At 62.1% G+C, this 25761-nt stretch overlaps 1 protein-coding gene across 1 annotated transcript; it reads left to right on the top strand.

The window, feature by feature from the left end:
- Positions 1-822: 822 nt before the first annotated feature.
- On the top strand, positions 823-25761 carry TGME49_268780 (hypothetical protein; the record flags this gene model as incomplete). Its single annotated transcript, XM_002365530.1, has 7 exons — positions 823-6621; positions 7191-16145; positions 16627-20100; positions 20479-22956; positions 23288-23716; positions 24109-24837; positions 25305-25761. 7 exons carry the CDS (start codon positions 823-825, stop codon positions 25503-25505), a joined length of 22065 nt encoding a protein of 7354 aa, XP_002365571.1. The 3' UTR covers positions 25506-25761.

Below are 25761 nucleotides of genomic sequence, written 5' to 3'. Positions count from 1 at the left end.
AGCGTCCGTGTCTCCTCTCGGCGCGGTCTTCTGTTCTGCCCTGCGACACTTTCATCGAGTTCCGCGCAAACTGTCGGTCGCATGCACTGCCCGCTTTTGGAGACACGCCTGCTCGCGCTCGCACGAGAACGGAGAGGTTGTAGGTCTTTTTGGGCGGGATCGATGTTCCTCATTTTATTTTCTCGAGAGCTTGATACTGAGCACTTTACAGAACGAACATGGAGGGGACTTGACAGCTCTCACACTGGGCTTCTTCGTCGTAGACCCGCCCAGTTCCGGGTGAGTTTGCACTCTCGTGTGTGCGTAGCCTGGACTCCGAGGCTCGTGTTTAGCGAACGCAGTGAGTAGAACGCGTGCTTGGGGCGGATTTCCGTGTAGTATCGGGCTCTTCGCCTACTCAAGAGCACGCTTAGATCCGTCTCTGGGTACTATGTGGAATTGAGGCTGTCCAACAGCTGCATGGGACGGGGATCGCGGGTTCCGCCGTTGCATGTCTTTTGATCTGTATACGGGCGCCCGCTCTAATAGGGCCCCATGACTCTGGCGCACTTCGCCTCGATCTTGACAGTGCGACTCCACGCCAGAATTTCTGTCTCTTCAGCGTCACTCTGCAACGTATCGCAACTCCGACTGAGAGTGTATGGGTGCGTGCGAACGTGTGACCGCGGCAAATCCCCTCCCGGTCGCTGCCGACTTTAACGGCCTACTCGAGCACCGGATTCTCTCTGGTTTCCAGCGTGACTGAATGTGTCCATCTGAAGGTTGGAAGACTCTGTTCACGCGTCCTCCGCGGAAAAACCCTCTCGTCTAACCTGAAGTCGCATGCGCCTCGGCCACCGGGACACCATGACACTGCTGGGGTTGCTGCATGTCCTTCTCTTTCTGTTCTTCGCCGTCGTCCTCGTCCTTCCCATTCTTCTGTCTCTCCTGCTTCCCGCCTTCGTCCGCCGTTTTCCGCTGTCCAAGAGCGCAAAACGCAGACTCGTCTATGTCGTCCAAAGTGCGCAAGCTTCTGCTCAGCGACGCGTGACGGCGTCGGAGCTCACAGGGGAAGGGGCCTCGCGGTCTCCAGATGCTTCCGAGCCGCATAGCGCCACTCGCCTCGTTGGAAACGTGTATACAGCTGGTCCACCGCTTTCAGAAGCTGCCCTAAACCATCTGGATGACAAGGACGACTGGTTCCTCACCGTCGTCTCCATCCGGTACGCAGGTCCTCTCCACTTCGCAGACATCTCCTTGCTGCTTGAGCAGGGGAAATGCATCTCTGAAGAGCCGCTTTCTCCGCCGCATCCGCCGTCGGCCGCCTCCCCAGGGCCCGTGGCAGAGCCACAGGCACAGCCACCCCGCGACAAGCCAGGCGACCTCGCTGAACCGCAAAGGGCGACGCTGCCTACCCGCCACACGTTCCTCCCGGTCGCCCGCATCGACGTGGACGACGTTCGACTTCGTCTGCGGTCCATTCCCGTCTCCGAGACGGCCTCTGGCGACGGGGACGAAGAGACGGCGCGTGACCGAGCAGAGGGCCTCGTGCGGCGACTTGGTCCGCTGCTGCGCCGATTTGTCCGACGCCTCGGTTTCCAAGCAGCCTCTGTTCTCCCTTTGCTGCCGCCATGGCTCTTCGCCTCTCTCGGATTGTCTTATGTGGTCGCACGCCTGAAAAGCGCTCGACATGTTGCGGAAGAGGACGGTTCAGCGCCCGCTTCCGCAGCCAAGTCTGCACCTGCAGGCGCGACTCAGCATTCTGTTGAAAATGGGTGTCCACGCCCAGGTCAGGGGGACCCTTCGGATCGCTTTGGGGAACCTTCAGAGCAGCGCAAAACGCTTCGATTGCTGCTCGAGTGCAGCAGCGTGGGCGTGCATGTCAGTCTGACTGGATACTCAAGGCCGGAGCTGGACGGCGCGGCCCCGCGGGTCTCGGGCGCAGAGGTCCGCGGAGCGCCTCGAGAGGAGACCTGGCAAGGCGGGACTGCAGGCTCGGGAGATGCTGGAGAACACATGGAGACAAAGGCGGAAGGCCCGGCGGGAACAGAGGTTCTCGCGCGTGCCACAGAGGAGAGTGCAGCCTGTGGCATCGCTCTTGTGCCTGAGTCTACGGGGCCGAGTCCGTTCGTTTCGTCTCCCCCGCGGTCTGCGTCGAGTGGATTACGGGAAGCACTGCATGCACACAGCTCCTTGGGGGCTTCAGGGCGACAAGCTACCCTGGCGAGCGGTGGCGAAAACCCAAGTGGAGACAAGAGGCCCGCAGCTTCGAGACGGCCTCAGCGTTGCATGTCGTACGAAGAGAATTCGTTCTTGGCTCTGGAACCCGTTAGGTCTCGGGCAGACGGCGTGCATCTCCTCTTTTCGCCGAGAAAGAGCGACCGAGTCTCCGGGCCCACGCCGCGAGGGGCGTCGCTGGAGCTGGAGGCGACGCGGGCGGGACAGAAGAAAGCAGGCGCGAACAGAGACTCACACGCTCCCTCCTTCGGCGTCATTGGACAGGAGACACCTGCAAGGCCCTTGGGAGCTTCGCGCCCTTCCCCCCTTTCTCCAGCCTCTTCAGCGGCGCTGCCGGGCTCAGCTTCTCCACCCACGTCGCCTTCGAAGCGTCCAGACTACGAGGCATCAGCTGCTCGCGCCCCCGCCCCGCGAGCAAGTCTCTTCCAGTCCGTTCTATTCCTCTGCACGGTCCACCTGGCAGCCCGTTCGTGCGCCTTCCGGGTCTACCGGCTGTACCTTAGCGTCTTGCTAACTGCGTCTTACAGCGACTCCGACGAGAACCGCGAGCGGTGGCAACACGCACATGAGGAAAACCTCCATTTGAGTCAGCGAGTTGTCTTCGCGCCTTCTGTCCGCGCCAAGGCTGCAAGGGCGAAGCGGAAGGCGCGCAGCGAGACATCGGGAACTGAGGTAGCCGGGGCTCCTCGTTTGCGGGTGCGGGCAGGGATGGCGAAGCCCGCTCCGAACTGCGCCCCGGCACTTTCGGCGTCCCACGGAGACAGTTCCAAGGAGACAGGCTCGAGGATTCGCGCCGAAGAACGGGCCACCACGGCCCCCGGCACGTGGAATGCAGCTTCGCCCGCAAACGTTCTCTCTTCCGGGCCCGCCGCGGAGTCGCGTGCGTGGATTTCCGCGTGCTTCATAGTCGTCATTGAAGATCTGCAGGTTCTGCCGGGCGGCAAGTTCGCGTCCCTGCTTGTCGACGTCGCTGTGAAGAGGAGACTGGCTTTGCATGTGCTCCACCCGTCGGCGGATCTCCACCGGATCCTGCCGCTGGATGTGACTCAGTGCGTGAATCCGCTGCCTCGGTTTCTCGCGGCCGTTTCTGCGTCCCCTTCCGACGCCGAAGAGACAGGCGAGAAGACGACTTGCCAAGACAGCGCGCGAGCCCGGAGGAAAGTGGCAGATGCTCGACACATGCGTGAGAAAGACACTGCTCAGGACATCGTTGTGCCAGCCGAAACGTCCCCCGGCCTCGGCTACGTTGGTTCTTTTCTTTCGTTCTATACTGAGCGCTTCGGCGCATCGCCGTCTCCGGCTCTAGCGGGCCCGTCACCGGGTCCTGACACCAAACTGGCGCCAGAAAATCCGCACTTTTCTGCAGCTTGTACGTGTCTCGTGCCTCCGTCTTCGCTGTCTAGTCCAGAAGCGGGAAGCGCGGCCACCTTCCACCCTACGTTCCCACCACCAAGTGTGCCTCTCGACTCTGTCTCTCGTTCTGTGTCTCCTTCTATGTCTGATTCGTCCTTCCGGCCGGCTCCGCCCGTCCCTGCGACCGTCTCTACATCTCCTCTGTGCCGAGCACTAGGCGACGCCGTGGCCACTGCCTCGACGCTGCTGCCGCCGCTGTTCGTGACTACGTCTCTGGGCATTCGCATGTTCTTTGACACGGCCATCTCGAGCTGCGGGACAGCGTCGCCTCAGCTGTCGCTACCAACCTCCACGACGCAACTGTCGGAGCTCTGCAGAACCGGCGGCGTGGCGCACTTGCTTCAACGCAGCGTTGCGGACCACCCCCAGACGCAGAGGCGGCCCGGCAAGCTTTGCTTTGTGCGCACGGTCGACGTCGAGCTGGCCTCGGACTTGCTGGTGAATCTCCCGCTGAACCAGCTCGGGCGCCTCTTCCACCTCTACTGGGCCTTCGCCTACGCGGCGCGGCTCCGTGCGCTCTGCCACCGTCCCGCCCCCGGCGAGGAGATCGCGGCACAGAACCCGACGCGAGTGCTTCCGGCGGGGCCTGCGGACTGCCCCTCGCCCCCCGATGGAGATCCAGACGCGAAGGAAGAAATTGAGCTCGTGACCGAAGAAGTTCCGATCACAGCGACGATTTCGCGCGTCGCAGTTCACGTATTTGAACGGTCCTCGGCCTCGGGCCTCTTGCTTGATGCCGCTCAGGTCGCCGTCAGGCTCGACATCGAGACGGCCCTCGTGCTTCTCCGGCCCCGCGCGCTCCTCCAGCAGCAAAAAGAGGACGAGCGCCAAGCTTACTGGGGCAAACATGCGAACGGGCGCCTGCGCACATTGGAGCGGCACGGTTCGCGCAGGTTCTGGGGGGGCCTCCACTCTCTGCTCCACACACAAGGCGCGGGGGACGACAGGCCACTGGGAGAGCTCACCGAGGCCTCATCCCAGGGGCGCTCTGCTCTCCAGGGATGTCCAAATCCCCTGCATTTCTCGGCTCGCGAGCGCGAAGACGACGACGCAGTGCATGCGAAGAGAAAAGATCGATCTGGGAGGCGCCAAAAACCAAAAAGCGAGCCGAGAATCGTCGCGCGAACTCGCTTTCGATTTGCAGTCGGGACCCCCTACGCCCGACTCTCCCATGCATCGCTGGAAGTGCCCGCTGCACCTGTCCTTCCCCTGCCCCTCGAGTTTGAAGAAACACCGGAGGTTAGAGAAGCGAAATGCAACTCAATACCCGCCTCCACGAGGAGCCCGACAGCAGACAGTGCAGCGCATCTCCCTCGCCAGGCGTCGGAGGTGGTCGTCGAACCGGCGCCGGCCGTGGAGCCGGGGGAGACGCCGAGGCCTCCGTTGAGGGGCCCCGAGGGCCCGTCGCCTCCACCTGTGACGCTGCATGGCGCCGTGAGGCGAGACCGGAAAGTGGTGGTCCAAGTCGTCGGAGAGCTCGCGAGTGTGCACGTCGTGGGAAGCTGCCAGAAGCTGCCTCGGTGGCGACAGAGCGTGCGAGTGACTGCGGCCGCTGCGTGGCTTCTGTGGGTGGAGAAGGGCCTCCTCTACTGGTTGATGCTCATCTTGCATCTGAAGACCATTTGGAAACTGCAAAAGCAAACAGCCGATGAGAAACTTGAGAAGATGGCCGCTTTGTCCGCGTCTGTCCCAACGCAGGATGTAAGCGGGGGCCCGCGCAAAGCCGCGCCTGTGTCTGGGCGCGTTGAACCCGAGAGCAGGGCTGTGCCTTCGGGAGATCAGCGGCGAGGCAAGTCTCACGAAGAATGTCGGCAAGACCCTGCGCACCTCCGCGGGGAGCGAGGCGCGGGGGAGCAGGTGACGACAGAGGAGACAGGAGAAGCGACGGGAGAGAGAACAGACAGGGCGCAGAGAACCGACAGCGGAGAAGACACAGGCACTCTCACCAGCGCCCAGGAGACCTCTGAAGAAGACGAAGAGTCGAGGGAACTCCGGAGGCCGTTCATGCACCCCGTTGCTTCTTTCGCAACCCCGGTATCGAGCGAGAAACCCCTTGACACTTTGCTCGAGGCCGAAGAAGATTTGTCTGCCTTCGAAGCCCGATGTGCGAATTGCTTCCACGCGCGCTTTTTTAACATTTGCGTCTTCTCGCCAGTCACGCCGCTCCCGCCTGCCTCGCCCTTCGCGTCCCTGTCGTCGCTGGCGTTCGCAGAGTCTCCGCGGGCCTCTGAGGCGCGAGAAGACAGCGACGACTCTACTAACTCGACGGGCGAAGACAAAGGCAATCGCGAAGGGGAAAACACGAGAAAGAACCCCGAGGGAAACGCGTCCCGATCCCGAGCTGCTATCGCTCGTCTTGTCAGCAACGTCCTCGTGGTTCACTCCTCAGATGTGGCGGAGTCAACGGCGGTGGCGATCCTGCCTCTGCGGGTGGCCCCGGCGCTTCTCGACTTGCCTGTGTCTGGGCCGCAGCCGAGCGCGAACGCGGAAGGAGCGTCGAAGAAGAGCGCGGCAGGCGACGCCAGTGCGGCGAGTGGGAGGGAACAGTCTCTGGGGCAGGGACTCAGGGCGACAAAAGCACAACTGCCGAGTCCGGATCTTTCTGGTGAGGCGCGGGGAAGCGTGCGGAGCCGAGAGCCGGACAGCGAGGCAGCAGCAACGTTTCTACCGTACCTCTTTCCGGGTCGTCTAGCTCGGACCGTCACTTCTCAGGCGAGGATTGCCGATTCTCCAGTTGCAAGACCACCTACGTGTAAGACCTCGCTCTCCCCCGAACTGAAGTCGGACCTAGGCCTTGCCGCAGACGGCGTTTGCGTCGCTGCAGAGTGCGCGGCTTTGCTCCTTTGTCTCCCCTTCGCTACGCCGGATGTGTCCATCGAGATCAGCTCGCTTCGAGCGCGCGTGTGCGAGGACTTTCTTCTGCCGTTCCAGAGCTTCCTCAGCGCTGCTCAGTCCGACATGATGGCGCATCGCCTCGCGAAACTGAAGGCGGTGAGGAAGCTGGAGGGGCACACTCGCGATAGCAGCAGACGTCAAAGGGAGAGGGTTTGCCCTCAAGACGCACGAGGTTTCCCAGGTCTAAAGGGAGGCTCTGTCTCCTGTTTTATTTCTATGCCAGCAAACCATCTGAATAGATTCCTGTGTCTGCTGAGAAGGAAGAGGCCACAGCTAGGGACGATGCGGAGTTGCGCCATGCCCAAGTCGTGACACTCGTCGTTTGTGTGGATCTTGTACTTGCTTCGGGATTTCAGTTACCATGGTCTATTGTGCTTGTGACTTGTTTGAGGGGTTTCTAAAGAGGACATGCTTTTCGCGAATGGAGATGCGTGTCTCGTTCTCTCGCTTTTTTGAGACTCAGTGAAGTGTGTCCGGCTCGCCACGCTCCCGCCGATCTCGCGTGGCGGGCGACAGGGTTCGCCGTCTTCTCGATTTCCTGGATGCCTCAAGTTCTAAAGAGCGAGGCCTTCTCAGTTTTTGTTTTGGTGACCCCTTTTAACTCATGTGGCAAGTGCACACGTGGCGTTTGAGGTGTCGATTTGCCTGCTCTGTGTTGCCTTCAGGACGTTCCGGTAGCCAGTAGCGTGGAGCCGCGAATTTCGATTCGCATGTGCGACGTGGACCTCCTTCTCACCTCCAATTTGGCTCTCTCGACAGAGCGCCTCCTCATCAACATTCAGCCTTTCGACCCTGTGTCTCCGGCGTCCTCTTCGGCCCTTCGTCCTTCCTCGTCGCTAGCTGAGGCTTCTCCTGCCCCGCGGCTGGATTCTTCAACCTCGCCTTCTTCAGTGGTCTCTGCGTCTCCGCCTGCGATTCGTCCCCGAGTAGATGTGGCGCTCAGTGCGCCGCGTATTCGCTTCGTATCTCTTTCGTCTTCACAGGCCCCGCCTCCGCAGCGAGGCCGTTTCGTGGCACCGACCCAGCGGACCTTCGCGCGGAGGGGAGTGGGGACCTCTTGGGCCACAGGGTCAGAGACGCAGGTCCCGGGGAAGCCGTCTACACCGAGCCTCGGGCTCGAGCTCTCAGGAGACGATTCCTGTGACATGTACAGCGACGCTTCGTCGCGGTCTCCCGCTGCGGGGCGCCGTAGTAGCACTTTGCCGCCTTTTGCCGCGCTGCCGCCGCTAGCCGACGTGTCTCCTTGCCTGGCATTTGTGCCTCTCCCACTCCCTCCGCTTCTCCATTGCGCGACGGTACGCGTCTGCGTGAAGGTCAAGACGCCTGCAGAGTTTGCCCACTCGCATCCAGATCCCTCGCCGGAGGGCCAGGCCGCGAGCGGACGTGGACAGGGGCCTCCTGGCTTCAGGTCGGGGCCGTTCCCCACCGGGTTGCCTTCTCGCGAGAACAGCGCTTCTTTCGAGTTTTCTGTAACCTCGCCGTCATGTGGCGAGTCGCAGCCGGACGTAGTGGCTACAGATGGGGAAAGGCCCCACCGTCTGCTTCTATCGCCTTCGTCTCCGTTGGCGCATACCCGAAGGTCAACTCTCGCCAAGGCCATGCCAAGTGCGGGAGCTGCCCTGCGTTCTCAGGGCTCTGCGGAGTCCATGTTCGCTGTTGCAAGCGTGCTGGACCTGCCCAGCTCCGCTGTCGTTTCTCCCGGATCCCGCGGCCCCGCATCGCCTGGAGCCCTGTCGTCTGCAGGCGGGGCTGGCTGTCCCGCCCGAGACCCTTCACCGGCCGAAAGTGGCGGAGACGTCAGCCTGTCTTTCGGCGCCTCTGCGTCCAGCAGCCCAGCGTCGCAGGCCGCCTCTGCGCCTGCAGGGAGGTCTCCAGTGGTTTCCGCGTGGGAGCAGCAGCGGGTCTGTGTGTCGATTATCGGCTGCGAGGTTTGTCTGCCTCCGCCACCTCTCACGCCGACTCGACTGCCGGGCGGCGAAGTTTGCTCGCTTCTCGCGCACCTCGTCCAGTCTGTCTCCGAAAGCACAGTTGTCATTCTCCGGACCGTGCACGCCGCGTGGCTGTACAACAGTCACTTCGCGCAGGTCCAGCACAGCCTCTTGGGTCTCGAGGCGCCTCGACCCCACAGCTTCGACGTGGCTGCCCCGTACTTCCCTGTTCTTGTTCATCCGTCTGGCCTCTCGTCTTCACGTTCTTCTCAGTTTCCTTCTCCGTCTTCGCTGTCGCCTACCACCAGCGCCACTGAGGACGCGACATGGGGCCCCTGCCCCTTTGAAGAAAACAGTTCGCCTCTGCCAGGTCCCACATGCAGTCGAGAGCCCCCCGCTTCAGGTCCTGGTCCTTCCTGTGGGCCTTCGGCGTCTTTGCCCGGACCCGACGGCCAGTCTTGGGGGCCCAGCGCTCGACAGTTCGCTTCCACGGCTTCGCTTGCTCTTCCCACAGCGGTCGAGCTGAGCCTTCAGGACTTCCACGTTGCGGTCCTCGCTCCGTGTGCCCTTGGGACGCACCTTGAGACGTCGTCTTCGTTTTTGCCTCTCTGTGGAGACCACAAGACCTGCGAGGAGGACCAGACGGAGCACTTCTCTGAAAGCGGCGGCGTCACAGGAGCAGACCTCTTCCTGTTCCTGCCGCCTCTGGTGGTTCTGCCCGCCCTGCACGCTGCCGTCGCGCGCATTCGTCTGACAGACTCTAATGGCGAGGTCGAAGCCATCAACGCGGCAGCGGGGGCTCGGCGCGCCCCTCGCTCTTCCGGCTCCTGCTTTCTCTCTTACTTCCCTCAACAAAGTATCTGGCCACGCGTCTGTCCCCCGCTGCTACTCTTCGGGCTCTCCTCCGCCTCCGTCGCTTTGCAAGACTCAAACATGCCTGGGTGCGCCTCTCTCCTTCGACGAGCAGCTGCGGCTTCTTTCATTCGTCCCTGTTCTACTTCGACAGCGTCGGCTTCACGCGGGAACTCCCCGGAAGGTCCTGCGGCGCCCGCCGGTCCTAAGCCTCCAGAGTCTGTGAAAACCATGAAAGCTGCATTTGGAGAAGCAACCCAGTCCCTGGCTACTCTCTCTCGTGTCTCCTCTTGTTCTCTAGTCTGCAGCGAGAAGAGGCTGGACGACGGCGATCAGCTGTGCGTGGCGAAGCCGGAAATATCCCGTCAACTCAGCGACGGCAGGGATTCCATCTCGCGTGCAGGCGCCGCGACCAGCGCGCCGGACGCGAGCCTGAGGCCCCCGCCACTCCCACAACGAGGCTCCCAGGTGACATCTGCAGCCTCCAGGCCGAAAATGTCGCTCGGCTGCAAACGCGCGTCTTTTGTGACTCAGGTGATGGTGAAAGATTTCTGTCTGCTTCTTTTCTCTCCGGCGTCTTCCTCCCAAGCGACGGTCTCCTCGGCTGCCCTGCCTCTGTGGCCTCTGTTCCAGCGCCGGCAGCGACCCCGAGACGTGCCGAGGGCCGAAGACACCGGTAACGCGCCGCCTGAGGCCTGTGGGCACCAGGCCTCCTCTCGAGACGGAGATGAGGATGCCAGGCCAGGCCAACGCGTGGAGGTCAACGCTTCCCCGGCTTGGGTCCTCCAGGCTTCCCTTCTCCACTGTGCAATGACCCAGCAGCGCGCGGTTCTTCGGTTCCGTAAACGCACCGGCGCGCGCCTCGACCCGTCCCTCTCGAGGGCAGAGACCGCTGCGAAATTGTCGGTCTCTCGAGTCGCAGAGCCTCAGAGAAGCCACCATACGGAGACAGCGCCTGGTCTTTCCTCGGCCACGACTGCAACGGGTTTGTCGGCTTCCTGCACACCTGCTGCGGGACCATCTGTCTCTGCTGCGAAGGCGGCGCCTTCGGCGGGACGACACGCCTCAGCGACCCCAGAACGCGGGACTTCAGAGGCCGACATCGTGGCAGTCGCGACGCACTGCGACGGCGGCATCCAAGTGCGCTGCTGCGCGAGCGTCGCGGAGACATGCGCCGCGACGCTCGTCTCTCTCCGACTCCTGGAGAGCCTGTGGGGCCCAGCCGCGACCGCAGAAGCAAGCCGGCTCGAAGCGTCCATTCGGACGGAGACTGCAGTCTTCAAGGCGCACCTGCTGGGGGCCCGCCGGCAGGCCCGCGTCGCGGCTGCAGCGGTGGCGTCGGTCGGCGCCGCCCTCCGAGCTGGCTCAGTGCCACCTGACTTCCCCTCAGACAAGCTGTTCAACATGGCTTGGGCGCGAGCGGCCCTTGAGGAGAACCAGCGTGAGAAGGCCCGACGCCTCGCATTAAAGGCTTCGAAGGCTGCGGTCTCGGCGCGGCGCGTGGCCCAGGCGTTCCTAGTCGACGTCTCGCAGTCATCTGGAGCTGAGGCCCTCTTTGAAATGCGAGGGGTGCCGCTGCTGCGCCTTGCTGTCCCCCAGGCCGCCACGAGTGTCCGTGTGCAACTTGCATGGCCCTCGCCCTCGCAGGGCCTTCCGGTGGCGAGTGACCGAGGAGCGACCAAATGCGCCGAGGACGACGTCGAGAGGGGCGCGGGGGTAGAAGGGCGAACGGTGACGCTCGTAATCGACGACCGAGGACAGAGGAGAGCGGGAGAGGCGGCGAGGGAAGGAGGACAGGAAGCGAGGGACGTTGGGTCGAGAAGGGAGCTTGGAAAAGAGAGAACTGCGAACGGAAGACGAGACGCAGAAACACGGACAACGATGCCGACATGTGGGTCCCGGCTTCCGATCACGGCCTCCCTGGAAGCGCGCCTGGCCCTTAGGCAAGGCATCCAGTGCACGACGATGGTGACCGCAGGCCGCGAGACGCGACAGCGTCTGGGCGCCAGTGCAGATGTGGGCAATTGGAGCACATCGAACGCCGGGAGGCGCGGAACGCGAGAAGAGCGAGGTGAATCCTCTTCCCCTCCTCTACTCCACATTGCGCAAGTCGACGTTTCTCTGGCTGCCCAGCTGGTGGGACAGGAAGGCGCGACGACTCATGCTGGAGCTCGCGGCTCAGCCACTCATTTCCCGGTTTTCAGAACAAAAGGAGTATCTCCTGGCGTTTCGCCCGAACCTGCTACGGCAGGATCGGAGAAGTGGGCAGACCGCATCCTAACCAGAACGGAGGCGAAGCAGCTGCGGCCTTCGGTCGGGCCTTCCTCTCAGCCACGCCAGCACCTCCACGTCTCTCTCCAGGCGCAGATGAAGGGCGTGCACGCACCCGTAGCGCCGAGCAGCGGACTCGCCAAGATTCCGACACGCTGGGGTGGCGGGCGTGATGGCGGGTGTCCTTCGGGGAAACCAGCGGCGGCAAGCGGTTGTGGTCAGGAGCCTTTCGGGGCTGAAGAGGCGTTCGGTGTTGGGGCCTCCGCGCAGACAGAGGGCGAAGACCAAAGACTCTTTGGGCCCGTCCCGGCGGCCCACCTCACAGTGAACTGCCTGCCCGAGCATCTGGCGCTGTTGCTTCAGCTTATGGGGACGCAAGCCGAGCAGGAGCGTCTGCTTTTGCAGCTGCTGAGGACGCAGGAGCGGCTCTTTGGCGGACAGTCTGCTGCTGGCTCCTCGCCTCTCGACGCGCTGCAGGAGAAATTAACAGCCGACCTTTTCCTGCACCTCGCCGCCTCGGATTTGCATACGAAATTCGACCTCGCTCGCGCCTCCATCGCGGCCATCGAGTATCGCGACGCACTCCACTTTGGCGCCTTCACGGCATCGCCTCGCCTCCTGTCTTCCGACACGGGCCGGCGCCTTCCAGGGTCCAGGGATGCCTCGCACTCGCGCAGGGGCGTTCCGCCCTTTCGTCTCCATCCTTCGGCCTCTCGCCCCTTCCCGACACACACCGGCTGGGGCTGCAAAGATATCGGTCACGGTAACATTTTTTTCTCAGAGGATAGCGAATCAAACGAGGAGCAGAGCCCCGAGAGACTCGGAATGTCAGACTCAGAGGCCTCGGCGAGCGGCTGGGATCGGACGACAGGATCCTCTCACTCGGAGGCCGAGGTAGAAAGGCCGAGGAGAAGGCGAGAGTTGCCAGAGAGAAGAAGAATTTCCTCCCCCTCGCACTTTGCGCCTGCAGAGAGCGGAAGCGAAGTCAAGTCAGGCCGCGTGGACAGCCAGTCGGCGGTACGCAGAGACAGGCAAGGTCAAGCGAGGGTTCTCAGGATGGCAAGACCCCACAAAGACAGCGACTCGGAAGGACGAAGCAGAGGTCGGGGACGGTTCCTCGGCTCTGACAAGCGACGTTCTCTTCCTGCCGGTTCCTCGTCCAGCGAAGAGAGCCCTCGACGAGGTACGGACACCAGATGGCGAGAGAATGAAGAGGGAGCAACCGACCACAGAGCTTCAAGTAAGAGAGGAAGCACCGTCTCCACGCGGCGCCCGTGGTTTGAAGGCCTCGACACGTGGGCTGAACAAGAAGACCAAGGACGCTGGGACAGCGGAGTCACAAGCGACAGCTCGACGCGGGGTTCTTCACAAGGAGGAAGAATAACTGGGAGTATTTCAGTGATTGGAGGGGCTCGAGATTCATCGACGGACGAGGGGAGAAGCGAACTGACCTCGGCGTTCTTGGACGCGAACGAGCGCGAGAGACACCGCCACTCTCAAAACGAACGGGAATCGACCGAGACGTCTTCGTGTCTCTCAGGACGAGACGTGGAAGGCGGCGTAGACGAGGCACCTCGCATTGAAGGGCTTCGAGGGGGCGTCGACGTGAGCGACCCTTTAGTGAGGAGGGGGCAACCGCCACACAGGGAGGCGCCACAGATATCCCTCGGCGACAACGACGAGCACCCGCACTTGCCTTCTCTTCCTTCTCGCAGTGGGCCGACGCAGGCGCCTCCTACCTCTTCGTGTCTGCCCATGCATGTCGGTGGTGGCGCCGTATTCGCTCTGAAAACTCGACGGTGCGTCCTGATTGTTCACCATACTTTCTTTGGGTTTGAGTGCCCGGCGGCGCCCTCATCCAACTCGTTTCTTTCTCGTCGCACGTCTGCCTTGGATCGGGCCTCGCAGCTGCGCTACCCACGGGTTGCGGGCCCTGTCTCTGGCTGCGCTTCTTCCTTTTCTCCGACACCTGCGGCGGGCAGCTGCTTTCAATCTCCTGGGAGCAGAAAGTTAGGGCGAGAGGGTGGCCAGGCCCTCCCGACACAGGAGCAGCTCGAGAGTCGATACTCGAGGACCTCGAAGCCTGCGGAGTTGTCTCACTCGGATCTGGGTCACCTACAGGACCCCAGTGCGCCAGCGAGGTGGGCGCCTGAGCCTTTGCCTGTGTGCGACCGCGAGGCCGCTGGCAGACGTGTATCTGACCCTATTGTCTCGTCCAGTTCGTCCTCGATCTCGCACTCAACTTCATTTTCGGCATCGTCGAGTTTCCCCGAGATCTCAGGCGTTGGGGCTTCTGGCGGTGGCTCCCGGAAGGCCCGCCGAGCCGCGGCCTTCTCGCGGCGGGTCCCCGGCACTCTCTGCGTCTCGCGCTGGGGCCTCCGAGGTGCCGGCATCCCTGCAGAGCCTACCAGAGACGCCGAGCGCGACTTTGACGCGGGGCGGGCGCTCGTTGGGCACGTCAGCCGCGAGGGATCGGAGATGGAGCTGCGAGGAAACGAGGGAGGCTACAGGCAGTGGTCACTCCGTGGGGGTCGCGGAAGCGCCGCCTTGGGCCGTGTCTCTCCTGCAGCCCTCGCGCTGCTTTGCGGTGTCCGAGTCCCTCCACCTGTCCCTGAGCCCCAGTCGCTCGTTCTGCCCTGCGTCCGCGTCCCTGGAATCCGCGTGGAAGTTCTCCGGGAGAACGAGAGAGTGAGCGAGCAGGAGGGGCAGGGCGGCCAGAAGCGCGGCGAGTCCGATGAGGGCGCTGGAAGCCGCGACCCACATGCGGACGGCGCCCGTCGTGCCCGGCGAAGCGTGTCTGGACGTCCAAGGGGGACAGCCGGACCTTCTTCTTCAGCATCTGGTGGGCAGGAAGCGCTCTCTTCTCTCGCCACTTCCTCTGCTTCGAAACCTAGAATCGGACGCATGCAACTCTTCTGCATCGTCAGTGCGCCGACTGTCTTGATCTCGCCATCGACCTTGGTATGCTTTCACCACGTCATGCTCCTCGCGGATGCGTGTCGGGCCCTCCTGCTATCTTTCTGCGAGCAGCTTGGTGAGGTCGCAGCGCTCGCGACCGCCACAAAGAGTCGCCGGGAGGCCACGGTCGGCCAGCGCCGGCGCGTCGGGGGATCTGATGCCTCCGAGCTGTCTTGCAAACCCTCGGCTCCTCTCGTGGTGATCGACATGACGCTGCTCTGTGTCGACCCTCAGGCAAATGCGCACTTCATCGAGGCTGCTCAAACCACCGCTCCGCCCCTTCCGCTCTTCTCCCCGGCGCGCGGCAATGTGGCGCCTGTCGCCAGTCCTTTCGCGGTCTCAGGGTCTGCAAGTCTCGCCTTCGGAAGCACTGCCCTCCCAGCCCGTCCACGCGACCCGCCAGCGTCTCTGGCCACCTGGGAGGCCCCCGTGGCGGTCGATGACGACCTTCTCCAGCTGCCTCGAGATGTGTTTTGCCGGGTCGCAGGCGGCTCGTATATCGCCGCCTCGCCTTGGCTGTCCACGCTCCGCGTCGGCGTCGACTGGTCGGCCTTGAAAGCGGACGGTACGGAAACACGCGACAAGTGCCTTGCGCTGCCCTCGCCCTCGCCTCTGCTTTTGCCCGGACAACTCAGACAAGAAAGCGCCCACGCCGACATGCTTCCTCTTCTCCAGCCGTACGCGAAAATTCGATGCGGTGCCTGGCTGCACCACCAGCTGCTCGCACCACGCCTCACAGGCAGTGGGGGCGCAAGCGACTCCGAGGCCGACGACGCGGAGAGCGAGAGAAGAGCCGGGGAGGAAGAAGGCGAGGAGACAGACGGCGAAGGCAGAGCTGAGGTGGGGAGGGGCGACAGCGGACATCTGGCATCAAGAGAAGTGCGGAGACAGGAAGAGCGAAAGAAGGGCCTAGGAGACAGAGTACAGTTTGGAACCTCGTCTGACCCGTGCGAGGCCGCGACGGCGCGGGAGACAGTGGAGACATCCCAGAGCGAAATTGCGATTCGTGATTTCCGAGGCACGAAGAGGCACGAGAAGCAAGGCTCCTGGGGGTTGCTGAAGACACCGCTGGGACCCGAACCTTCGCCTTTCTTCATGCCGCTGGATGCGGAACCTGGACCAGTTGGCGGTCCGAAGGCATGTGGCTCGGCGTCTTGCGACGGGTCGAGATCCCGAGTCAAGCGAAGTGACTCAGCAACTCACTCAACGACTAACGGATCAGACACGCTTCTGTTTTCAGCTTCCTGCTCTACCCCGTCAGATTTCTGCATGCCTTATGTGGACAGAGCCGACGACGCATGCTCTCCCGTGCCAGCGTCTTCCTTTCTCCTCCGGCCGCTGCCCAGCGACAGTCTGCTCTTTGCGGCACCCATTGAGGCCCCAGGGGCTCCTGTCTCGCTCGCACTCATGTGCGAGGCAGCCCGGCGGCAGGGCTGGGGCGACTGGCGACGGGGAGAATGTCTCGAGGTCTTTCCGTTGGAAGCGGAGGAAGCGCGAGAGGCCCTCGCCGAAGAAAAGGCCCTCGACGATCTCCGGTGCTCTCTGAGGGACCGAACCACTGCGCAGTTGATTCTATCGGCCGCCCAGATCGCTGTGAAGTGCCGAATAAAGGTGGGTGGCTTTGTCGGTGTCCGTCCGAGAGCGAAGGGAGACAGTCTCTCGGCTCTTACCAGACCTGCGTGTCTTTCTCATGTTCGCCCTTCCGTCGTCCTGGCTCGGCTCTCTGTGTTTCTCTTTTTTCTGTGCCTGCTTCTCTCCTCGCATTCTTTTCCTCTCGTGTGTCTTGCGTTTTTTCTGTCTCTCTCCTTCTCTCCGCAAGATCCTGCCTTGCTTGTGAAGGCAAGGTGAGCGAAGACGGAGAGTCAACAGAAAGATGAATTTCGTCGAGTCTCTCGTGTCCGCTCGGGTCTTGCCTTGAAGTGCCACTTTCTCCCGACGGCTTGTAGAGCGAGGTCTGCTCATCGTCATCAGGATTGGTGTTTTCCTCTGTAGAGCCGCGACTCCAGCGTCTCACGTGCGCTCACTGTGTTGAGAATCGCCCAGGATAGCATGGTTCATTTTCCACTGTTCCTGTCTTGTTTTCTTCCTTCAGATTGGAGATCGCGAACAGACTTCTTCCACGTCGCCCCTCGCCTCCAGAATCTCCGTTGACCTTCTGTGTCGGGTGTCGCCGCTCTGCGGCTCTGTGGCGTCTGTAGCGGCGCCCGGCGGCCTGCTGTGGCACCGCGGGGCACGACCTGAGCGCCGGGGACAGCGGCTGTCGCTTTCAGAAGATGTGCGCCATCAGCGACCTCACCAGAGAAATCCAAAAAGCAATGGAAGGGCGGGAGGCGAGCGGCGAACGAAGGAAAGAAGGGCCGCGCGGGCGGCGGGAGGGATCGGGTCTGGCGAAGGCAACGAAGCGCACCGAACAAAGCCGGGCGCCTGGACCCGAGATGTCAAGAGCTTCAAAGATGGCATGCACCACGTTGACTCTGTGCTACGCGCGGCGTCGGAGAGCGACGTAGATGCCGAGTTCTTCGACATGCACAACCGCTCTGTCTCCTGCTCGTCAGTGGAGTCCTTCTACTCACTGTGGAGTCCGGGGCGCGACCTAGACGAGAGCACAACGACGCGGCTGCAGGCCGCCTTCCCTGAGGGGTCGAAGCGACGCCAGACGCAACAGCTGAGTCACTCGGCTGCCCCTGCTGCATCCTCAAGGCCTTCGGCTCTCCGTTTTCCGAAGAGCAAGGACAAAGCCTCCGGCGGTCTGCACTTCCCCGTCGCGGCAGGCGGCGACGTGTCAAGGCTGCCTCTCTCGCTCCTCAGTCTCGGCTCCGAGGCAATGGAGCGAGGCGAGCGACGAGGTGAGTCGCAGCAGTCTGCTGAAGTCTGTGGGGCGTCGAAGGTTATGCCCTCGGGTCTGCTCCGGCAGGCTCGCAGCTTCCAGCGTGCCAAAGACGCCACGTACCAGCGACGGCGCATCGGGCGGAAGGCGATTGGGCAGCGAACCGGCGAAAGGCGGCTGTCTCTGGAAAGCGACGGAGACAGTGAGGTGTCAGCAGAGAGGCGAGCTGTGTGCCCCGAGGCCCACCTTCAGTCAGGGGGTTTGGGGATGCGCAAGAAGCGCGTTGGGCAAAAACGCAGTCGAGGGGCGCGGCGCCTGGGCAAGGCGGCTCGTCGACTAGAAGAGCGTCTCAGCCGGTCCCGCGATTGTGGCCGCGGGACGAAGCAGCGGAACGAAGTTGAATGTGAGGTGAGCCACAATGCAGACTCACACGAGATGTTCACAAGCTCCGACAGCGAATCCTGGAGTTGGGCCTCCGATACCGAGGATGTGGAGAGCACAGAGACAGGAGAGACCGAGAGACAGGGAGAACGAGACTCTCGGCCCCGTTCCGCGCAGGCTCAAGCGACCAGCCTTGCGGGGCACCGCCTGGCAGAGTCGCGTCTGGTGTCCGGGAAAAGCCGTTTCAAGGGCAGCGTGTCGCGCCTCGCAGACTCTTCGGCGTCTGCCGCCTATCCACAAGCCGCTCTGACAGCCAGCATTCAGCAGGCCGGCCCCTGCGATATCACGCGAAGCGCCAGTCACAAGGGCGACGCTAGGCGTGCTTCGGTGCGCCTAGGCCTCGCGAAAGCCTTCAGCGCGCTTCTGGCCGGTCCTGCGGCGACGCAACAGGCGTCAAGTGCTGAGTCGCAGACAAGCGGACACCGCGACGCCGCGGGAGAAACGAAGGCGAGCCTGACAAGCGTGACTCAGGCACAGACCGTCCAGACACCCGAGGGGAGTTCCAGAAAGGGCCAGCGTCGCGGATCTTCGTCTCGCTCGCCTGCTCGGGAAGCGCGCCAAGGCCGGAGCGACAGTGGAGACACGGGACCGACGCATGCAAAACGGCGAGCTGCCCACGGCGGAACGCAGGCCGCGGGAAGGCCGCGGCAGGCGCGCCGAGCGTCCGGATCGGGTTTCTGCGAGGTGCCGCACCGGTACACTTCCAGCAGCGTCGCTAAGCCTCTCTTGTGGCTCTCCGATCTGTCTCTGATGGCCGAGACGGGCCTGCCGATGGGCCGCTCCTCCAGCCGCTTGTTTTGTCACACGTGTCTCCTGGTGTCGAGTGCCGACGTCTGCCGTCTGTTGCAGCACCTCACACACTCCTTTCTGTTGGTGCGCACAGTGAAGCTCAAGGGCCGGGCTCCGGCGCCGAAGAAGAAGGCCCCACTCTCCCACCTGTCGATGAAGGCAGCCCCAGGCGCTGGTAAGGGAGCTGAATCCGCGCTGTTGACCGCACACCCGCAGCCGCTTTTCACCGGCGGAGAAAAGCAACCCAGTGCGGCTTCGCTTGCTGCCGGCAAGGTCTCCCGCGGCGCCATGGCGGCCTCCGCTGCTGCAGCCGCCGCGTCCGCCGCAGCTGCGGCGATTCGCGGGGCAACGGGGGGGCTGTATTCAGTTGTTTCGAGCTCGCGGGCGAAGCGCGGACCATTTGACCCCGCTGCACTCCTGGAAAACAGAGAAGAGGCTGCGGCTGCGGGCTGTCGCGGCAACCCAGCCAGCGAGGTGGGTGGAGGCCTAACCGACGCTGCGTTTCCCGCGGCGCGCAGAGGACGCGTCGCCAGTCGCCACAGACACAAAGGCGAGAACGACCGGGGCGCCGGCCCCGGCTCGTCCAGCGAAGACGAGGAGGAAGAAGACCTCGTTTCGCGGTACGGAGCCGAAGGCGAGGGCACGAAGGACGAGGAGGCAAGCGAGTTGGGTCTCGCCTCGATCAAAGAAGATCAGCTGAGCTCCTTCGCGTCGCCTCCGCCTGCCGGCCCCTCCCCACCGGCGACGCAACCCCGAGGGCAGATCCGGGGCAACGCGAGCAAGTCCGGAGCGAAAGAGCGCGGCGCCTCGCTGCCGTTCGCCGCCCGTGACAGGCCTCCGGCCCCGGCGTCTGCGCCGACCCAGCCCCGCCGAACGAACCTCTTCCGGACGGCCGCCATTCGCCGGCAGCTGATCGCCTACCTCCAGGCCGAGGAAGAACGAGAGAGCGGCCGCAGCGCTGTCGAGGCGCAGACGCAAGACGCCTGTGTTGACTCGGACCGAGAGCGAGGGAGAGACCCGGGGACGTGCTGGAGCCAGCGTGTTTCCACAGGGGGCAAGGCCGCTCCTCTTCCGAACTGGCCCTCCCGGAGGCCGCGCTGCTTCAGTGCAGACGGTCGGGGTCGCGGCGGGGTGGCGGCTTTCGCCGCAGCAGCCGCCGCGGCCGCGGCTGCAGTTGACGAAGAGCGAGAGCGGCGAGAGAGAGAAGCGAACGGCGAGGTTTTTGATAGAGGCGTTATGTGGGCGTGGCGTGAGGCGTGCGAAGCCGACGCACTTAAACGAGAAGGAGACGCGAGACGTGGAGAGAGTCAGCCGAAAGAAGAAACCTCAAAACCAAATCCGGCTGCACCTGGAGAAGAAAAAGTCATCCTCGCGGACGTCCTCATCAACGAGGTCTGCTGGTCCCTTCTCGCCGGGCCCAAAAACCTTCCCTTCTGCTGCTTCACTAGCCGCAGACTCTCCGCCGCCACCGCCCTCCAGGGATCGAAAGAACACCGCACCAGCCTCGAGGTAAAGCCACAGTCGCCAAAGCGAACATTAGTGTAGTCACACGCCCATGTACACGTACACATAAATATATGCATATATGCTATTTCGATATACATATATATGGATATATATACATACGTATGCAGGAGGGGTTCCTGAGGACGTATGTGGATCAGGAACCTTGCTGCTGAGTGCGACACACGGGGGTTGCGGATCTCGATTTCGACGGTATAACAAAGGAGAACACGCGGCAGGTTACTGGGAAAGGGCCACAGCAGAAACAGAGGTTGAGCGGAGAGGGACGCCAAAATCTCGATGAAAGACGAGCGATGTATCGTCTCACGCTGTCTTCAGGTGGTTGGCTCATCCTGCACATATCTCTATTCTTTGCTTGCGCAGGTTGACTTGGCCGAGTGGAGCATCCTGCAGCTCTTTCCGCGAGATGTGCCAGCAGTCACCGCGCAAGGTTCCGTCCACAATTCTCCAACTCGCAGTGGACCGCAGATTTCTTTTCCGTCTTCCTGTTCTGCTCATATCGCCTCCGCCTACCTCCCTCCGGGTTTCCTTGCGCCTCCGCCGGGCCGCCGGCGCCCCAGTTGTGCCTCAACTTCTTCCGCGTCTTCAACAGCTTCTTCAGGTTCGTCCCCTTCCGCTGCGTCCTCTTCCGTTTCGTCTTCTTCCTTTTCGTCCTCTTCTTCACTTCTCTCTTTGGGGAGAGCTGTCTCCAAGGGTCCTGCAGGGACTGCGGGCGCACCTGTGTCAGCTGGGGCCCCACGCGGGGCCTTAGAGGGCCTGTCCCCTCTTAGCGGACCTCCGTCAAGCCGGGTGCCGCCTTCTGAAGCACGCCCGGGCGACGTCGTCGCTTCTGCTCCTCCCGAGTCTCCTGATTCGTCTCCACCTCGGCCTTGCGCGACTGCGTCTCCTGCTTTTCCTGCCTCTGCTGCCTCCGCGTGTTCTCTCTTTTCTTCACCTTCTGTGCTGCATGCGCCCGCTTGTCCAGAGCGGCTCTCAGAAAGCTCTTCGGCCGCCGCTGTGCCTGCGACCTCCTCGCCTTCCGGCCTATACGCTCTGGACCTAGACAGGGCGACGAGTATTCTCTTCTCCAGCGGCGGAGACCCCCCTGGCGTAATAAGCCAGGTCCGAGGTCGAGCGCGGCAGGCGACTGCGCCGCGGCTCTCTCTGCAGACTGAGAAGGTGAAATCGCTTCTCAGAGGTCTGGGAAAGAGGCGAAGGAGTTCTGTCGAGGGCTCTGAAAGCCGCGTCGAGCGTGGGGGAGACCTCGGCAAAACGACGGGACCCTCCAGCACTGTCTCTGACAACGCCCAGGGCGACGCGGCGAGCAGCATCAGTTCTTCCTTCTCTGTCCCTGGCAGAACACGGTTCTCTACGTTTGGCGTACGCGATCGAGCCTTGCAGGTGCTAGGAGGTCTACGAAGAAAGAAAAAAGTGGACGCGAGTGACGACGCAGATCCCCAGATGCCCATGCAGGAAATCGCGTCGGCGAAGTCCAGCTTCGCAGACACCGGCTCGGCGTCCGAAGTGATCGGAGGCGAACGGGCGCCTGAGGGCGGGTCTCTGGTCGCCTGGGAGGACGATGACGATGGGAGACACGACGGTGACATGTTCGGAAACATGTGCACACAGCAAGAAGGGAAGAAAGACGGCCTCGGGGAGGAGGACTGTGGGGGTCGGCATCGAGACGCAGACCGCGGAAGCCCTAGCGCGGCTGAGGGTGAGTTTGTGGAGGACGGGGGCGAGAAGCGCGGCCAGAAAGGGTCCAGAGACGAGAACAAAGAGAGAGAGAACGAAGAAACGGCCGAAGCAAGAGGCGACGACTTCGGCGAGGGCGAAAGCTCAAGCGGCGTCGTCTCTGCGGATCCCTCGTCGCGGTCGAGTTCTACTCGAGACCTGCCTTTCTTCGTGCCTTTCCCCTCCTCACGCTTCATCAGTCGCGCAAAGGCGACGCACGGCATCCCCTCGCCCCAGAGTGTCTCCTTTTCGCCAGCGGCGAGTTCTTCGCCGCCGGTCTTTGGACCCGCTGCGGCGTCTCCGGCTGAGGCGCCGTTTCACGATGACGGCGAGTCCGCGCGCTCCTTCCCCATGCTGCCTCTCTGTGCATCAAAGGCAGAGTCAGCACTCGGAATCGAAGATCACAACGAAGGGGAGAACGTTCGGCTCCAAGCCCTCGTGGGTGATGCGGCGCAGCCCTTCAGCGGCTCGCGCGGAGCCACGCTTCCGCCCCTGGCCTCCGGTTCGCAGTCCCACAGCAAGTTCGTGGGCGCTGCCACCGAATGGTGCAGGCGCCAGATGGACATGAGGCTAAAACGGAGAGGCAAAGCGTCTGCTAGGGCTACTCCTAACGCGACCGAGACAGAGCGAGGTCTCTCATCTATCGCCGCTTCTTCTCTACCCCCTGGAACGAGAACTCCGTCTGGTGAAGACCGTAGCGCGGCCGCGAACACGAAGCCCCGCGGAAGGAGACACCGCGTCGGCAGTGAGGACGACGGCGGCATTCACGGCGAGAGCAAGCGAGGCAAAGATGAGCGCAGAAAGTCGCGGAGAAAGACCGGGGACCCTTCCTCTGCGGCAGAAGACGTGGAGGAAACAGACTCCTGGGGGGACGAAGAGCGACGTAGCAGGCGAAGCCTCAAATGGGAAGACTCAGAAGGGGATGGGGTTGCAGCGTCGACAGAAAGCGAAGACGAGACACTGACTCGAGTTTATTCCAAGAAGAAGCATGCCTGGAGGCGACACCACGAAGGCGAAAACAGATACTGGTCTGACGCACCGTTCTCTGCAGCCGAACTCCTCATGCTTCTCTTTCCACCTGGCGCTGTCGCCTCTCCTGTGATAACGCCGCTCCTCGACGTCCTCCATGTAGGTTTTCCCGCGCTTCGGTGCCCGCGAGACGCACCTCATGGGAGGGAACGCGTCAAAAACGCGATACGAAGGCAGAGGTGCTAGACGGGTTGTCGCTCTGGGACCCTCCAATCCTATTTGTTCGCATGCTCATTGCTGGAGTGTTTTTTGTTTTGTGTTCGCCTCCTGGGATGGGAGCGATGACAGTAAACAGAAGCCCTGCTTCTTCCACTGAAGCTCTGCGCTCTTCTAGTATTCACACTGCGTACCGTAACGCGTTGATCCGTTACGATCCTGTGCGGTCGGTGCCAAGTCGTTGTCATGGGTCTTCTGTCCTTTCGCTCTGCAGCCCAACTCTGCGGTCGATGACGAACAAGACGTCTTTCTGGACCTCTCTGCGTACCGAACCGCCTTCTTTCTCCAGAGCTCTGGCGGAGCCACTTCCTCCCAAGGCGGAGGCGGCTCGCCGTCGTCCGGCTCTCCACTCTCAGCCACACGGCCGGGAAGCGCGCGAAGGGGGCGCGGCGAGAGCGCCGAAGGTTCAAGCCAGTTCGGCCCCGTGCGCAACGTCGAAAGCAGATTGCAGACGAAGGACGACTGGAAAGCGGCGTCGTTCGACTGGAATGAAGACTTGGAAGGCCGGCAAAGGGGCAAACTGCTCCAGCAACTTCTGGGAGACCCGCAAGGCAGCCGCGGACCGAGATCGAAAGTCTCCGCTCATGCAATCTCAATCCGGTGCAGCTGGCGATTCGTCGACCTCGGCGGCGCTGTCTGGCAGGTGAGATGTGGCACGAGGCGAGCGTCCCCGAAGGCGGGGTTCGACGGGGCGACGAACTAGAGAAGAAAAGGAAGCGAGGATGTTCAGGCGCAGAGACGGAACAGAAGAAAAAGACATCCCGGTTGGCATGTGACAGTCTGAAGAGGAACGAAACGAGGATGGACAGCGTTGGAGAGGAATGAGACGCTTCCGTGCCTGTGGATATGTCGTGTGCCCTTACATGATCAACGTCAGACGTCCAACTCATATTTACCTTTATACTTTGAAAAGAAAAAGGTGGTTTATAGAAACGTAGGAATCCCACGAAGGTGCAGAGGAGGGAGAGGGTTGTGGCGGTGTGTATGCGTTTCCCAGTGTGCATCTTTTGAAGTCATTGAGTGCGGTTGCCTCAGGTATTCGATTCCCTCATTCTGCACATCGACCCCCTTCGCGTGCGCTTGACTGCCGCCCTCGTGGAGCAGCTCTACGGGTTCTTCTTTCCGCCATCGTCTGCTGCTGCGCCTGTGGCAGATCTTGCGCTGCCTTCTACTCATCCGAAGGCGAAGAGCGCGGGCAGTGCGGCCTCTGTGGGTCAGAGCCACTCAAATCTGATGTCTTCTGCCAGCGCCCCAAAGGGCGCGAAGGCGGCGCTCGCCGGCCCCGCCAGCGACGACGGCCAGACCAAGATGGCGTCAGGTTCCGGGGCGTCGCTGCCCGCATCAGCTCAGTCTCTCTCGCAAGACGAGAGAGGCGCTGAGGACCGGGAAGCGAGAGGAAAGAGCGAAACTGGGAGTCTTGACGCGTCTGCCTCGGACCCGGCAGGTGTTGTCCCTGGCGCTGTGGCTCGCCCCGCTTCTTCGCCGCCAACGTCGGCCTTTATCCAGCCGGGTGCGTCTGCGTTTGTAGGCAGCGAGGTCAGCAAAGCCAATTTCGCTCAGGCAAACACTTCGTACGCCCCGTCTGCGCCGTCCCTCGTTTTCATCCGGCACGTACGCATCTCGCCAATCGTCGCGCTTGTCCGGTACCGGGGCGCCGTGAACCTGAATGACGTTCTCCTCGAGTTCAAACCCTTCGTTCAGAGAGACAAGCTGAAGACGTGGAAGGCCATGGTCGACAAGTACATCTGGTTTGTGGGCAGACAGGTGAGGCCAGAAGCGCAGACACTGGAACATGTTTCGGAGGCGCAGTCGAGCGGGACACTGACGCCTCGTGTGGAACCTTTTGCCTAGGCTGTGGAGAGAGAGGCGGGAGAGGAAGTCAGAGGCGGGGGCCAGTGAAGAGAGACACACGGAGCCGGGAGAAGAAACTGGAACACGTAGGAAGACAAAGTCAAAAAAGGCGAGTGCTAGCGCAAGTGCAAACGCAGCGAAAGACGCAGCACGGCGACGAAAAACAGTGATAACCACAGGAAATCCTCCAGCAGATGTAGAAGACGAAAACACTCAAGGCAAACGGAGCACGAGCCCTGACAAACGGAAGAAAGGCCTACAGACAGTGTCCTACAGAGCACGAGAGATATTCCTACGCATCTCTCGGTTTGATATTTCGGTATATATGTATATATGCATATAGGAATATATCTACGTATATCTGTGCATGCGGAATGCAGGCAACTGGTCGCGTGATCAGCCACAAACTGCGAGACCTCATCGTTCGGCGAAAGAAGCCAGCGCTCTTTAATCGAAGCAGAGGATCCAGGAAGTCAGTCGGAGGTGTGCAGTTGGGCATTGGATCCCTAGGAGCGATTAGGGCTCATGTGAGTGTTTCCGAAATGAGAAAGAAGCACATTCTCTTCGGGACAAAGTTATAAGAGGGAGAGCACGCATGTTGCTGAGGCCGATTGTCTTTTCTGCTCTTCATTACCGGCTTTTCACTCTTCTTTCGAACGACAGTGTGTGAACGGAAAAGATTTCATGTTGATGGACCCTTCTTTTCTGCTTTTCTGCGTCCGTACACAACCTCGTGGTCCGTACGTGTCCAGGATATCTATGGTGTCGTACTATGCGAGCAACGAGACAGCAAATCAGACACTCCAGATGAACCGACGAGAGTTTCATAGGTCATAC

Source organism: Toxoplasma gondii, chromosome VIII (assembly GCF_000006565.2).
Source record: "Toxoplasma gondii ME49 chromosome VIII, whole genome shotgun sequence".
NCBI lineage: Eukaryota > Apicomplexa > Conoidasida > Eucoccidiorida > Sarcocystidae > Toxoplasma > Toxoplasma gondii.
The sequence above is the reverse complement of the archived record's forward strand: the minus strand, read 5'-3'. Positions and strand labels throughout refer to the sequence as shown.